Genomic DNA, 15,749 nt, shown 5'->3' on the forward strand with positions numbered 1-15,749 from the left:
TTATCCTGACACTTTGTGATCTTTGTCACACTTTTTATACTCTGTGTAGACATCTGTCTCTTGAGTAAATTTTTTTTTGGCATGTGGGTGGTGAGGGAAATGAGGCCTTGCCATATTGCCCAGACTTATCTTCAAGTCCTGGGCTCAAGCAATCTTTCTACCTCAGCCTCTCAAATAGCTGGGACTACGGACAGGTATTCATGCCACTGTGCTAGTGTTCTCCTATAATTTATTTTATTTATTTATTTTTTATTTTTTGAATTTTTTTTAGTTGTAGTTGGACACAACACCTTTATTTCACTTATTTATTTATTTTTCTTTTTTTTTTAATATTACTTTTTAGTTTTTCGGCAGACACAACATCTTTGTATGTGGTGCTGAGGATTAAACCCGGGACGCACACATGCCAGTCGAGCGCGCTTCCACTTGAGCCACATCCCCAGCCCTTCACTTATTTATTTATTTACTTTTTTTATGTGGTGCTGAGGATCGAACCCACAGTCTCGCACGTTCGAGGCAAGCGCTCTACCACTGAGCCACAACCCCAGCCCCCTCCTATAATTTCTTAAACATAGATTGTGGTGTTCTTTATATTCCTGATACCTATCATGGAGCCTGGTACTTAAATGTATTGAATGGATAAGGAGTTCAGGGCTCATCAGGGAGATTTCTCAGGGGTGGCATATGGTATTTATTCTGCACAAATGAAAGGAAAGATTTTTAACCTTTAACCCATTTCACCCTGCTCTCCTTTTCTCCTGTCCCTAGGATGACAAAAGATGTGAGTGGATCTATCGAGGTTCTACACGGCTGGAGCCTATGTTCAGCATGAAGACGTCTTCAGCTTCTGCACTGGAGAAGAAGCAAGGGGGACAGCTCAGAACACGTCCAAATATGGGTATGTCATAAAGATTTGTGGGGGAGGGAAGAAAGAGAACAGATTATGTACAGTAGCTATTCTTTGTTTAGCAGGATGACACTGCTGACTCATTGTTACTTCTAGTGATGGATTTGTGGTGCTGTCTGCATTGCTATGCCCTTTATTTGTTCTAAACAACCACATAAAAATGTGGAACAGAGCTGGGGATGTGGCTCAAGAGGTAGCGCGCTTGCCTGGCATGCGTGCCGCCCGGGTTCGATCCTCAGCACCACATACAAAGATGTTGTGTCCACCGAAAACTGGAAAATAAATATTTTTTTAAAAATGTGGAACACCTGGCTTAGGTTAGGTAATGGTTGGTAGTTAACTCCATTGTCTATATGGAAATTGTTGGTTTCTGTGTTATAAAGTTTTGGGTTTTTTTTAAGCCCAGACTGGTTTTCATTTTCAGGTTTTATATTTTTCATACTTTCTGATTGTTTTTTTTTTCCATCAACATTAGTTGATTGAAGAGTGCATTTTTCAAATTCACAAAAATCTAACATAATTAATGGGGTGAATTGACTGGGGCAGGAAGAAAATTATTGTTTAAATCAAATGCAAGCTGAGCACAGTGGCACAGTCTATAATCCTAGCAGCTTGGGAGGTTGAGACAGGAGGATCGCAAGTTCAAAGCCAGCATCAGCAATGGCGAGGTGCTAAGCAACTCAGTGAGACCCTGTCTCTAAATAAAATAAAATAGGGCTAGGGATTTGCCTCGGTGGCCAAGTGCCCCTGATTTCAATCCCTGTACCACACCCTGCCCTTCCCCCCCAAAAAAATCAAATGCGGATGTTAAGAGTTCCCCTTCATAAATAAATAAATAATAGGAACTGTTGATCCTAGCATTTACTCAGAATCTTTTTTTTTTTTTTTTTTTTTTTTTTTGATACTATGAGTGCTTAACCACTGAGTCACATCCCCAGCCACTTTTTTTTATTATATTTTCAGATAGGGTCTCACTAAATTTGCTTAGGGTTCCAGAGGCTGGCCTCAAACTTGTGAGCCTCCTGCTTTAACTTACAAGTTGCTGGAATTATAGGTATGTGCCACCATGCAGGGCTCCAGATCTTTCCGTTACTGTTTTTAGTACTGTATAAATTGAGTATCAGGGATATGAATGAATGCAGCTGACACAGCTATCATCTTCTCAGAGATCATTTTCCTTTTCCTGTAGGTGCTGTGAGGAGCAAAGGCCCTGTTGTCCAGTACACACAGGATCTGACAAGTACTGGAACTCAGTTCAAACCAATGGAGCCCCCACAGCCTACAGCTCCACCTGCCCCCGCTGCCCCCTCTGCCCCACCTGCTCCTCCTCTGTCCCCCCAAGCAGGTGACAATGAGTGAGTGCTATTTGTTCTTTTTCCTTCAGTTTCTTTCACATATTTTCTGCATCCCTTTCTATATAATCTTTTCTCAAATCTCCTAGAAGCTTGGAAAGCCAGCTTGCTCAGTCACGGAAGCAGGTAGCCAAAAAGAGCACATCCTTCCGACCAGGATCTGTGGGCTCTGGTCATTCCTCCCCTACGTCTCCTGCACTCAGTGAAAGTGCCCCTGGTGGGAAACCTGGGATCAATCAGACTTATAGGTGAGAAAATCTTGGCTCTTTATGGGCATGTTGGCAACATGAACTGAGTGTTCACTGTGTAGGGAAAACACCTTGGCTCTAGGGGCTAGAGTTTAAAGTTATGATGCTGAGGAGCTTGAATTTAAAAAGGAAACTAATATTAGGAGAAACAGAAAACAAGAATAATTGAATTCAGAAAGTTATTTGTCAAAAATTTTCATTGAATTCAGTGTCATCATTACTATAACAGAAAGGAGATACCACTTCTTTCCTTGAGTCCTAGGAATTCATAAAGATATTTACAAGACACCCAACAGACAAGGCATTAGTAGCAGACTGGACTCTTAATTTCATAATTCCCAGGCAAATACAATTTAGTAATAAGTCCACTATTGAAATAATGATGTCATCAGTTAGTGAAGAGTAACTAGAGATTATCATTGATCAGTTTTGGTACAGCAAGAGAAGATCTGACTTTCTTCAGGTATGCAGCTATTTGAAAAATTAGAGAAATGGCTTAGCTAGCTAGAGGAATAATTATACAACAAAGAGACCTGTTGTCTGATCTGATATCTTGCATCTCATTTGCAGATCACCATTAGGCTCAACAACCTCTGCCCCAGCACCCCCTGCTCCTCCGGCCCTTCCAGGTCCTCCAGCCCCTCCTGGTCCTCCAGCCCCTCCTGGTCCTCCAGCCCCTCCTGGTCCTCCAGCCCCTCCAGCCTTCCATGGCATGCTGGAGCGGGCCCCAGCAGAGCCCTCCTACCGTGCCCCCATGGAGAAGCTCTTCTACTTACCTCATGTCTGCAGCTATACTTGCCTGTCTCGGATCAGACCTATAAGGAATGAACAGTATCGGGGGAAGAACCCTCTGTTAGTCCCACTGCTGTATGACTTCCGGCGGATGACAGCCCGGCGTCGAGTTAATCGGAAGATGGGTTTTCATGTTATTTATAAGACACCTTGTGGCCTCTGCCTTCGGACAATGCAGGAGATTGAACGTTACCTTTTTGAGACTGGATGTGACTTCCTTTTTCTGGAAATGTTCTGTTTGGATCCGTATGTTCTTGTGGACCGAAAGTTTCAGCCTTACAAGCCTTTTTACTATATTTTAGACATCACTTATGGAAAGGAAGATGTTCCCCTCTCCTGTGTCAATGAAATTGACACAACTCCCCCACCCCAGGTGGCCTATAGCAAGGAACGGATCCCAGGCAAGGGTGTTTTCATTAACACAGGCCCTGAATTTCTCGTTGGCTGTGACTGCAAGGATGGTTGTCGTGACAAGTAAGTTGGGGGTTGCAGGGGAGATAGCTGCCTCTGCTTCCAGCTTTATTATGGTTTCCTCTCTTTTAACCTTTCCTTTGCTTTATTATCTATATTGCTTACTCTACTCCTATAATCCCAGCTACTTGGGACATTGAGGCAAGAGAATTGCGAGTTCACAGCCAGCCTCAGCAAAAGCTAAGCACCTCAGTGAACCCTGTCTCTAAGTAAAATGCAGAATAGGGTTATAGAGCTGGAGGTGAGGCTCCATCCATGGTCAAGTGCCCCTGAATTGAATCTCCAGAACACCCCCATCCCCCCTTCCCCACAAAAGAAAGTTGAATAGGAAGGCCAGAATCTGATGTGACCCCACTGAATAACTGTGGGTGTGTGTCTTACGTTTCTTTTTCTCATTCTTCCCCCTTTTATTCTGCTTTCCTCTAATCTCGCTGTTTTGTTCTCTCATCTTTTTCTTACTGTCTTAATCATGCTTTCTCATTTTCTTTCTTTCTTTTTTAACAGATACAACTTTTTTATATCTTTATTTTATTTATTTATTTGAATTTTTATATATGACAGCCAATGCATTACAATTTTCACTACACATATAGAACACAGTTTTTCGTATCTGTGGTTGTATACACAGTATAGTCACACCAATTTGTGTCTTCATACCTGTACTTTGGATAATAATGATCATCACATTCTACCATCATTAATAACCACATGTGGTGCTGAGGATCGAACCCTGTGCCTTGCATATGCTAGGCAAGTGCTCGACCCCTGAGCCACAACCCCAGCCCCATTCCTTTTTCACTTATGTGCATGAAAGAAGAAGAAAAATAACTCACTATCTTGTCCTCATACTTTGGTTAGCTGTTGTCCCTTTTTGTCTTATACAGGTCCAAGTGTGCCTGCCATCAGCTGACTATCCAGGCTACGGCCTGCACCCCTGGTGGCCAAGTCAACCCTAACTCTGGCTACCAGTACAAGAGACTAGAAGAGTGTCTGCCCACGGGGTAAGTACTGAGGATGGTGTGGCACTCAAGAGGGAAGCATACTTATCAGAAATCAAAAACTTGGAACCAGAAAACGCATTTCATTAATTAAATCATGTTTCCTAAATTCCCAGCACATGGGCTTTTCTTGAAGACATGTGATTGAATAGCTAGACATGGTTGTGCACACCTATAATCCCAGCAGCTCAGGAGGCTGAGGCAGGAAGATCGCAGGTTCAATGCCAGCCTCAGCAATTTAGCAAGATTGGAAAACACAGGGTGAACTATAAGCAACCTAATGAGAACCCATCTCAAAAAATTAAAAGGGTTGTGGGGGCTGGGGTTGTGGCTCAGATAGAGTGCTTGCTTGGCACATGTGAGGTTTCAATTCTCAGCACCACATAAATAAATTAAATAAAGGTTCTTCAGTGACTAAAAAATATTTTTTTAAAAAGGGGGCGGGGCTGGGGGTGTGGTTTATTGAGTTCAATCCCTGGCACCAAAAAAAGATAGATTAGTATATAATGATTTTCTGTTGTAGAAAAGATGACTTTTCATAGCTGTATAAGTGTTCTGATTGTGATTTACTCTAGCAAGTGAAATTCGTGTGGAGAAACATAGGCAGGGACCTGATTACATAAGACTTTGCAACCTAGAATGAAAGTTAGAATCAAATTCATGGAGTGATAGGATGCTGTTAGAGAGTTTGAAGCAGGTAAGTGATATATTCTGCCTTTTTAAGATTATTCTGTCTTCTTTGTGGAGTAATGATCGTGGGGCTGCAAAAGCCAAATAGTATTAATGAGGACATAATTGTAAGTTTGTAGATGAGAGAGAGGCAGTAATGACTAGGGCTTATACTAGAATGCATATGTGGCAGTTAGAAATGAAAGAGGATGATGTTAGTGATGTAGCTCGGTGGTAGAATGTGCAGTTAGTTAGCATGTTCAAGGCCTGGATTCAGTCCCAGCACCAAGAAGAAATGAAAGGGGATATGTTTGGGATGTATCAAGAGGTAGAGCTACAGAACTTGATACACTATGGAATGGGAAGAAAGGAGTAGAATCAAGAACCATTCTTGCCCAGCGCGGTGGTGCACTCCAGTGACTTGGAAGGCAAAAGGATCTCAAGTTCAAAGCCAACCTCAGCAATTTAGCGAGGCCCTAAGCAACTCAGTGAGACTCTGTCTCTAATAAAGCATAAAAAAGACTGGAGATGTGGCTCGGTAGTTAAGTGCCCCTGGGTTTACTCCCTGATTTAAAAAAAAAAAAAAAAAAGATTTTTTTTGGTTTAGCAGCTAACAGTGTTGGTGCTTTTTATTTAGATGGAAGATTAGAAGAGGGTTGCAGATTGGAGTGAAATTTTAAAAGTTCACCTAGATAGAATGTTGGTAGTAGAGAAGGGGTCTCAGGTAAGCTCATGGTGCCTCAAAATTTAGAGGTTAAGCAGAGAATATAGAGCCAAATATGAGACTGAGAAGGATAAGTCAGAGAAAGTGGAAGACAAGGAAATAGTGGAAATAGCATGATAAAGTAGTATATATGAACATGAGTTAATAAACATAATACTTAACCAGGCATGGTAGATCACACCTGTAATCCCAGCAGTTTGGGAAGCTGAGACTGGAGGATTGCAAATTTGAAGCCAGCCTCAGCAGCTAAGCAAGGCCCTAAGCAATTTAGCAAGACCCCATCTCAAAATAAAAATGAATAATAAAAAGGGCTGGGGATGTAGCTCAGTGGTAACCCCTGACTTAATTCAAAATTTTTTGTAACTGAAAATTTTTTGTCTGTTTCCAAATTGAGAGCTAGGGGTTGCCTGGTAAGGTGGCACACGCCTGTAATCCCAGCTGAGGGAGGTGGAGGCAAGAGGTCCTGAATTCAAGGTCAGCCTCTGCAAAAAACAAGGCACTAAGCAACTCAGTGAGGCCCTGTCTCTAAGTAAAATATAAAATAGGGCTGGGGATGTGGCTCAATAGTGGTGTGCCCTAGAGTTCAATCCCTGGCACTGCCACTTCCACCAAAAAAAGAAAGAAAGAGCTAGGGGTGTGGCTTTACCATTTGCCTAGCATATACAAGGGCCTAGGTTCAATCCCCAACTATATAAAATAAAATAAAATAAAAGGGGGGGGCACTCTTGTCCCAGCATAATAGATGAAAATAGATACCCACTGAGAGACAGAATTGGGAAGTGTCAAAACTCAGAGGACAAAGAGAAAATCATAAAAGATACTGGAAGCTTGGGCTGTTGTTGTGGCTCAGCGGTAGAGCGCTCGCCTCGCACGGGTGAGACCCTGGGTTCAATCCTCAGCACCACATAAAAATTAATAAACAAAATAAAGATATTGTGCCCATGTATAACTAAAAAAAAAAAAAGATACTGGAAGCTTGATGGCAATTTGCACAATCTATTCAGAATTTTAAAGGGAAATCATTTTGTTTACCAAAATGAGGGGGAAAGCCAAGAAAGACACACATCCAAAAGATAGGATTCAACCCAGAAGAAAAGTGCAGGGAATGCCAAATGGTAGTGAATTGAAAAAGGTTTCCAGATTGATGCTGTGCACTTGATGTATAGAAAGAGCAGGTTGGGGGCTGGGGATGTGGCTCAAGCAGTAATGCACTCGCCTGGCATGCGTGTGGCCCGGTTCGATCCTCAGCACCACATACAAACAAAGATGTTGTGTCCGCCGAAAACTAAAAAATAAATATTAAAAGAATTCTCTCTCTCTCTCTCTCAAAAAAAAAAAAAGAAAGAAAGAGCAGGTTGGGTGACTTGTAGGAGCAACTTCTTCAGCAGAATAGACTTGACAGGGCTAGGATTGCGGCTTAGCGGTAGAGCACTCTCCTAGCATGGGCGGGGCCCGGGTTCTATCCTCAGCACCACATAAAAATAAAGGTATTGTGTTGTGTCCATCTATACCTAAAAAATTAAAAAAAAAAAAAAAAAAGAATAGACTTGACAAGTAGCTTCATGGAGCCAGACTTGAGGGCACACACCTGTAATTCCAGCTACTCAAGACACTAAAACAGAAAGATTGTAAATTAAAGGCCAGCCTGGGTAAGTGTCCCTGTCTCAAAGTATAAAAAGGGTTAGAAATGTAGCTCAGTGTAGGACACTTGCCTAACATGTGCAGGGCTCTGGGTTCAATTTCTAGTACTACCAAAAAGAAAAATAAAGCCTGAAAGGTCTGAGTTGGGGTGAATTTATGCTGAATACAGAGAATACTAAGCAACAGAAAAGGCAAATTTTTGGTTTAATTAAAGAAAATTCTGAACCTTATATAATGTTTAGATTTAATAATATTGGGTGGCTGCTACATGGGTGCTCATTGTATCTTTATTTACATGTTTAAAATGTTTTCTATATATATTCCGTGTGTGTGTGTGTGTGTGTGTGTTTATGGTGGAGTAAACCTTAGGGCCTTTGCACCTGCTAGGTAAGAGCTCTACCATGGAGCTACACTTCCAGCCATATAAAAGTATTTTTTAGTAACCACAACTAGTATGTCACTTTCCTGCTTAAAACTAATAGCTACCCATTGCACTTGGATTTTATTCTAACCCATGGTACCATTCTAACCAGATGGTACAAAACACTGTACTGTCTAGCTGCTTCCTATCTCTCCCACTCCAAAGTTGTTCTGGCCACACTGATATTCTGTTCCTGAATGCAGTTCACCCTGTGTTTTCCAGTCTTCCTCTGGAGCCTTTGTACACCTTGTGCCTTTTTTTTTTTTTTTTTTTGCATCTTTCCATTGTTTTTTGTGTGGCTGTCTTTAACATTGAGCTCTCAGCTTTAATCTCACCTCCTGAGAGAGACCCTAGTCACTCCCTGATTCTGTCATTGAGCACCACCTTTATGTTCTATAATAACTTTGTCAGCTCAGTTTCTCTTTCCCCATTAGAATGTAAGCTTCATGAGGGTGGAGACCTTGTCTGTTTTACACACTGTCATATCACAGCAGCTTACCACAATGCCTGGTGCATAACAGATTTTATGAAATTCATGAATGAATAAACTTGGTACAGTCACTCTAAAAGTTTTATATGGTGGTGCTTAAACCTGACTTCTGATTCTGGACCTGCCCCTCCCAGGCTAATCCTGTTAACTACATATCTTTATACAAAAGATATTAACAAATAGCCCCCCACTCACAGAGGACTTTTAAAAGACCTCACAAAGTTGTTTCCTATTCTGGTGCTGGTTACATGGTATATTTTGTGTGTAAGAATTCATTGAGCTGTAGTCTTTTTTTGAGGGTGGGGATTGAATCCAGGGGTGTTTAATCACTGAGTCACATCCCTGGACCTTTTTATTTTCAGAAAGGGTTTCACTTAGTTTCTTAGGGCCTTGCCAAATTGTTGAGGCTGGCCTCAAACGATCCTCCTGCCTCAGGTTCCTAAGTTGTCATGATGGCAAACATATGCCAGCATGCCCAGCTGAGCTGCAGTCTTCGATGTTTATTTTTTCCTATATTTTATTTAGAGACAGGGACTCGCCGAGTTGCTTAGGACCTCATTTAAGTTGCTGAGGCTGACTTTTAATTCCTGATCCTCCTGCCTCAGGCTTCCAAGCCATCAATGATACTTTTTTTTGTTTCAAGGGATTGAACTCCACCACACTAAGCTACATCCCCAGCCCTATTTTGTATTTATTAGAGAGACAGGGTCTCAACTGAGTTGCTTAGCGCCTCTCTAAATTACTCAGGTTGGCTTTGAATTTGCAGTCCCTGCCTCCGCCTCTCAAGCCACTGGGATTGCCAGCATCAATAACACTTATTTATATATGGTGCTGAGAATCAAACCCAGTGTTTCATTTATGCTGGGCATGTGCTCTACCACTGAGCCATTACCTCAGCCCCAGTAATACTTTGTAAAGTTAAAAATTATAAACCTTTAGGGCTGCAGTTGTAGCTCAGTGGTAGAGCGCTTGTCTACCATTTGTGAGGCACTGGGTTCAATCCTCAGCACACACACACACACACACACACACACCTTTAGCTGGGCACAGTGGCACATGACTGTACTCCCAGCATGTCAGGAAGCTAAAACAGGAGGCTCGTAAATTTAAGGCTAGCCTTGGCAATTTAGCAAGTTCCTAAGCAACTTAGATACTAACTCAATATAAAAAATAAAGAAAATTTTTAAAAAATTAAAAAAAAAATAAAGAAAAGGGTTTGTGATATAGTTCAGTGGTAAAGTGTCCAATACCAAAAAATAAATATGTAATATATATATATATATATACACACATACACACACACACACACACACACACACACATACACACACACCTTTTGAGGGCTGCTTTGGGGTTATAACTAAGATGCATGTAAATCATTAATATAACACCAACAACTTTTTTAAAAAATTTATTTCTTGGTACTGGACATTGAACCAGCATTGCTTAACCACTGACCATATCCCCATTCTTTTTAATTTCTGTTTCGAGACGGGGTCTTTCCAAGTTTTTGAGGATCCCAATAAATTGTCCAGGCTCTTCTCAAACTTGGGATCCTTCTGCCTCAGCCTCCCAAGTTACTGGGATTACAGGTGTGTGCCACCACACAAATTCTATTTTTGATGAATAGAAGTTGGTCTTACCATTTTTTGTGTGTGTGTGGTTTATGGGGAAATATATATATAATTTATTTGTTTTTTATGGTACTGGGGACCAAACCCAGATGTGTTTAACCATTGAGGCACATCCCCACCCCTTTTTATTTTTTATTTAGAGATAGGGTCTCACCGAGTTGCTTAGAGTCTTGCTGAGTTGGTGAGGCTGATTTTTTTTTTTTTTAAGCTGAACACAATACCTTTATTTATTTATTTTTATGTGGTGCTGAGGATCGAACCCAGGGCCTCATACGTGCTAGGCGAGCGCTCTACCGCTGAGCCACAATCTCAGCCTGGTGAGGCTGATTTTTAATTAATGATCCTCCTGCCTCAACCTCCCGAGTCACTGGGATTACAAATGTGGTGACATCATGCCCAGCTTGGTCTTACCATTTTTATCCAGAGGGATATGACTAATATTTCATTAACTAATTGCATTGTTGTCATCTTTTCAAAAGAAAATGCTTCCCTTAAATATTAATAATGGGAAAATAAACTTTTTTTGGTTTGCTTTGCTTTGGTTTTGTACTGGGAGTCAAACCCAGAGCCTCACATATACCAGGCAGGTACTCTACCACTGAGCTATATCCCTAGACTCAAAAAGTAAAATCTTAACTCTGAGGAAAACAAATAGAACAAAGTATTGACATCAGAAGTGATTGGTTTTTCTCAGCATAATTGTATTATCTCCCTTTAATGGTGTTATTTGCTAGATCCCTAATTAATTTTTTAAAATAAGTTGTTAAAGAAGAGTATCAACACTTTGAGAGTAGAGATTATGACTTTTTTTATTGTTGTATTTCCAGTGTCTTATAAATCTTGCTATATAAATTTACTGAATGAAAAAAAAAAGCTTTATCAGAAAAATTTTAGGGCTTAGGTTGTGGCTTAGTGATAAAGTGCTTGCCTAGCACATGTGAGGCACTGGGTTCAATCCTCAGCACCAAATAAAAATAAATAAACAAAATAAAGGTATTGTGTCCATCTACAACTAAAAAGAATTTTTTTTTTAATCTTAATGCCATAAACTTTATACAAGCTCCTCCTATCCCTGTACTCTTCAGTATCTGCAATGTTGGCTTACCTATCTTTACTTGATGTACCTACATTTATAAATGTATATAGTCTATATACTTATTCTAATGGCTGTGCAGTCTTTATTCACATTGTTATTCAGCTTTTCTCCAAGCAGTGGATGTTCTGACATAGTATTATGTACTACATTCCTATAAACACCTGTGTAAATTACTTTTCCCCCTTTTGAATTGTTTCCTTGGGCTGTATATCAAGGAGCCTAAACAGTTCCATAAATTCACTTGCTTAGATTATCACCTTATTTTTTAATCTTTATCCATGGTATGTTTTGTGGATTTCTAGTATCCCACTAATAATATCATAATTGATTTTATTCTAATCTATTTCTAGGGTATATGAATGTAACAAACGCTGTAAATGTGACCCACACATGTGCACAAATCGATTAGTGCAGCATGGATTACAGGTTCGGCTACAGCTATTCAAGACCCAGAACAAGGGCTGGGGTATCCGCTGCTTGGATGACATTGCCAAAGGCTCTTTTGTTTGTATTTATGCAGGTTAGTAATAAAATACAAGGGTTGCTTCCTAGAGTAGGAACATGATAGGGAATTGAACCAGATACAAGATAAATACATAATAAACTGCTTAGGGTTAGAGGTATAACTCAGTTCTAGGGTATGTACTTACATGCAAGAGACCCTAAGTTCAATACCTAGCACCACAGTATTTTTAAAAGAATATATAGTTCTTGACATTTGAACTGGAAATAAAAGGATGTGGGGATTTCTTCTATGAAGAACATGTTAAGTGCTGGGTGCACTGGTGCACATCTGTAATTCTAGCTACTCAGGAGGCTGAGTTAGGAAGATGGCAAGTTTGTGGCCAGCCTGGGCAACTTAGCAAGACCCTATGTCAAAACAAAAAAGGTTGGGATGTAGATCAGTGGCCGAGTGCTTATCTAGCTTGTGCAAAGCCCTGGGTTTAATCCATAGTACCACAAAAAATGAAAAGACATGATGAGTATTGTGCCGGTCTAGGTGGTCCAGAGAAGTACAGCAGTGTGAAGGGGATCATGATGTTTGAGAAGAGATAACGTGATTATAGAGTCTATTGTATCATTTTTCTTCCATGTCCACCCAGAATCTTTTAGCCTAGTTGAGAACACTCTTTCCATAAACAAAGTTAAGGGAAAGAAAGGAGCCAATATGGTGGCACATGCCTATAATCCCAGCTACTTGGGAGGCTGGGGCTGGAAGATTGCCAACCTGGGCAACTTCAACTGCTTAAAAATAAGGGTTGAAATGTATCTCAGTGGTATATAGTACCCCTAGGTTCAATCCCCAGTACTGCAGAAATAAAAAAAAAACTATAATAAATTTCCCCATGCTCTCATAGTAAGACACAAGATATCATCAAAGACTTGAGTTTATAACAAAGGGATCTAAACTTGAAGACTTGATACTGGTGGGCAGTGTATTAATGGAATGACCTTTTTTTTTTTTTTTTTTTTTTAATGAACTTATTCTTAAAGGTCCCCATAACTCCAGAAAGCCTTTAATTCTCTATTTTTAGGCAAAATCCTGACAGATGACTTTGCTGACAAGGAGGGCCTGGAAATGGGTGACGAGTACTTTGCAAATCTGGACCATATTGAGAGCGTAGAGAACTTCAAGGAAGGATATGAGAGTGATGTCCCCTGTTCCTCTGATAGCAGTGGTGTAGATTTGAAGGACCAAGAAGATGGCAACAGTGGAACAGAGGACCCTGAAGAGTCCAATGATGATAGCTCAGATGATAACTTCTGTAAGGACGAGGACTTCAGCACCAGCTCAGTTTGGCGCAGCTATGCTACCCGAAGGCAGACCCGTGGTCAGAAAGAGAATGGATTGTCTGAGACAGCTTCCAAGGATTCTCGCCCCCCAGACCTTGGGCCCCCACATCTTCCTATCCCTTCCTCAGTCCCTGTAGGGGGCTGTAATCCACCTTCCTCCGAAGAGACGCCCAAGAACAAAGTGGCCTCATGGTTGAGCTGCAATAGTGTCAGTGAAGGTGGTTTTGGTGACTCTGATAGTCGTTCATCCTTCAAGACTAGTGAAGGTGGGGAGGGCAGGGCTGGGGGAAGTCGAGGGGAGGCTGAGAAGGCCTCTACCTCCGGAATGGCCATCAAGGATGAAGGAGACATCAAGCAGGCTAAGAAAGAGGTAAGCAGTGGCCCCAAATCAAAGCAATGGCTTTTAACTTTGTTATAGTAATAACCTCAATACAGTAACAAGTCATCTTATTTATATGACAGATACTTCTTGTGGCCACCTTATTCCCTTCCTCAGTACATTCCTAGGTTAAATAAAAGACCAAATTATTTTAAAATCCATTTGCCTAGGAGAGGCAGATTATTTGATTCATTCCCAAGTGAAGGATTATAAGTGATTTTTTTTTTTTTAATGGTGTTGCTAGTTGTCTACATCATTCTTTGCTTATATTGAAGAAACAAGCTGAGCTTGGTGGCACACACCTTAGCCCAGCCACTCAAGAGACTAAAGCAGGAGGGTTGCACGCATAGGGGAATTTAATGAGACACTGTCTCAAAATTTAAATTAAGAGCTGGGTATGGAGCCTAATGGTAGAGCACTTGCCTACCATGTGCAAAACTCTGGATTTATCCTCAGTACCACAAAAACAAACAAAAATTTACTTTAAAGCTGGGTGTGGTAGCAAGAGTGTGAGGTAAGAGAACTATTTGGGCCCATGAGTTAGAAATAAGCTAATAATGTTGAAATTTTCTTTTTATTTCTTTTTTTTTTTTTTAATATTTATCCTTTAGTAGTAGTTGAACACAGTATCTTTATTTTACTTATTTATTATTATATGGTTCTAAGGATCGAACTCAGGGCCTCACACATGCTAGATGAGTGCTCTACTGCTAAACCACAACTCCAGACCATAATGTTGGAATTTTCTACATTATAAATAGAGGCTTCTGCTAGGGGAGTTTAGTGATGAGAATATAATTGTTACTATCAAGTCAGGGTGATTTCCCCACACCTTCCCACTTTAAATAGTGTATATGTACCCTTAACTGCCTAATGTTCTTTAATAATCAAATTAATGGATTTGTTAACCTTGGACCACGAAAGCATTTCTTTCTTAACTATTTCTTAACATTTCCATCTTAACTTCCTTAACTCTGCATTTGCTCTTTTCTAGGACCCTGATGACCGGAACAAGATGTCCTTGTAAGTTTTTTGTGTGTGTGATTCTGGAGATTGAACCTAGGGATGCTCTCCCCAAGAGCTACATCCCCAGCCCTTCTGTTTTTATTTTTTTGAGATAGGGTCTAAGTTGCCAAAACTTGTGATTTTCTTGCTTTAGCCTTCCCAGTAGCTGAGATTTTAGGTGTGCACCATCCTGCTGGTGCTTGTCTTTTTGACATGTTCTCCAAATCTGTCTTTTCTTGTGCATTCTCTTAAGAAATAGCCTGTAACCTGACTCATTCTCATTGTCTTTCCCCCACATCAGAGTTACTGAAACCTCTCGAAATTATGGTTACAATCCTTCTCCTGTGAAGCCTGAAGGACTTCGCCGTCCACCTAGTAAGACTAGTATGCATCAGAGCCGGCGACTCATGGCTTCTGCCCAGTCCAACCCTGATGTAAGTGACCTTCTCAAGCTGTGACTTACCCAGCCTTCTATTACTCAGAGCCAAGTAAAGGAACATAGAACAGTCTCCCCTCACAAAGTCCGTCACTATAATTATTATTAGGTGTCTTCTTGCTTATCTGTCCTTGACTTCCTGTCTTGTTCTCTTTGATTCAGTATCTTACCTTCCTCTTGCTTACAGTCTCAGTCCCTTCTGTCAAACCATAGGTAAAAGCAAGAATTTGAAGGGGCCTTTCCATTTACTCCTCTTCCTTCTTCTCATCCTTCTGCTTCCCCAGGACATCCTGACACTGTCCAGCAGCACAGAAAGTGAGGGGGAAAGTGGGACCAGCCGAAAGCCTACTCCTGGTCAGACTTCAGCCACAGCAGTTGACAGTGATGATATCCAGACCATCTCCTCTGGCTCTGAAGGGGATGACTTTGAGGACAAGAAGAACATGTCTGGTAGTCTGGAAAATTTGGGGGAGTGGTAGGAAGAAACAGTAGAAAGTAGAACATTTTTTTAAAGGAAGCTAAAGAAGTAGGGGAGTGGCAAATTCAGTTCCTTAGAGTTGAAGCATTTTGGGGAGGGCTCCCTGATGCTAAGCTAAACTATTAATTTAACATGTCCCCTTCCTCTCTTCTTCTCAGTTCCTTACTCTTTCCCTCAGTTCCTTTGTCCAGCAGATGTAATCCTACTTGAAAAC

General features: G+C 40.9%; 1 protein-coding gene across 4 annotated transcripts in view; it reads left to right on the plus strand.

Annotated features, from left to right (window-relative positions):
• Nucleotides 1–15,749, plus strand: part of Setdb1 (SET domain bifurcated histone lysine methyltransferase 1) — a 44,026-nt gene that overhangs the window by 25,984 nt on the left and 2,293 nt on the right. For 2 of the 4 annotated variants that reach the window (XM_076861796.1, XM_076861797.1), the window contains exons 10-19: nt 769–898; nt 2,097–2,262; nt 2,349–2,507; nt 3,078–3,773; nt 4,655–4,771; nt 11,794–11,963; nt 12,979–13,607; nt 14,611–14,639; nt 14,923–15,055; nt 15,342–15,507. In XM_076861796.1, coding sequence (XP_076717911.1) covers nt 769–898; nt 2,097–2,262; nt 2,349–2,507; nt 3,078–3,773; nt 4,655–4,771; nt 11,794–11,963; nt 12,979–13,607; nt 14,611–14,639; nt 14,923–15,055; nt 15,342–15,507 — 2,395 coding nt within the window. Of the gene's footprint in view, nt 1–768; nt 899–2,096; nt 2,263–2,348; nt 2,508–3,077; nt 3,778–4,654; nt 4,772–11,793; nt 11,964–12,978; nt 13,608–14,610; nt 14,640–14,922; nt 15,056–15,341; nt 15,508–15,749 lie in introns of those variants that run through there. The other 2 variants (XM_076861798.1, XM_076861799.1) reach the window with 2 other exon arrangements.

This window comes from Callospermophilus lateralis, chromosome 7 (genome assembly GCF_048772815.1).
Source record: "Callospermophilus lateralis isolate mCalLat2 chromosome 7, mCalLat2.hap1, whole genome shotgun sequence".
Classification (NCBI taxonomy): domain Eukaryota; kingdom Metazoa; phylum Chordata; class Mammalia; order Rodentia; family Sciuridae; genus Callospermophilus; species Callospermophilus lateralis.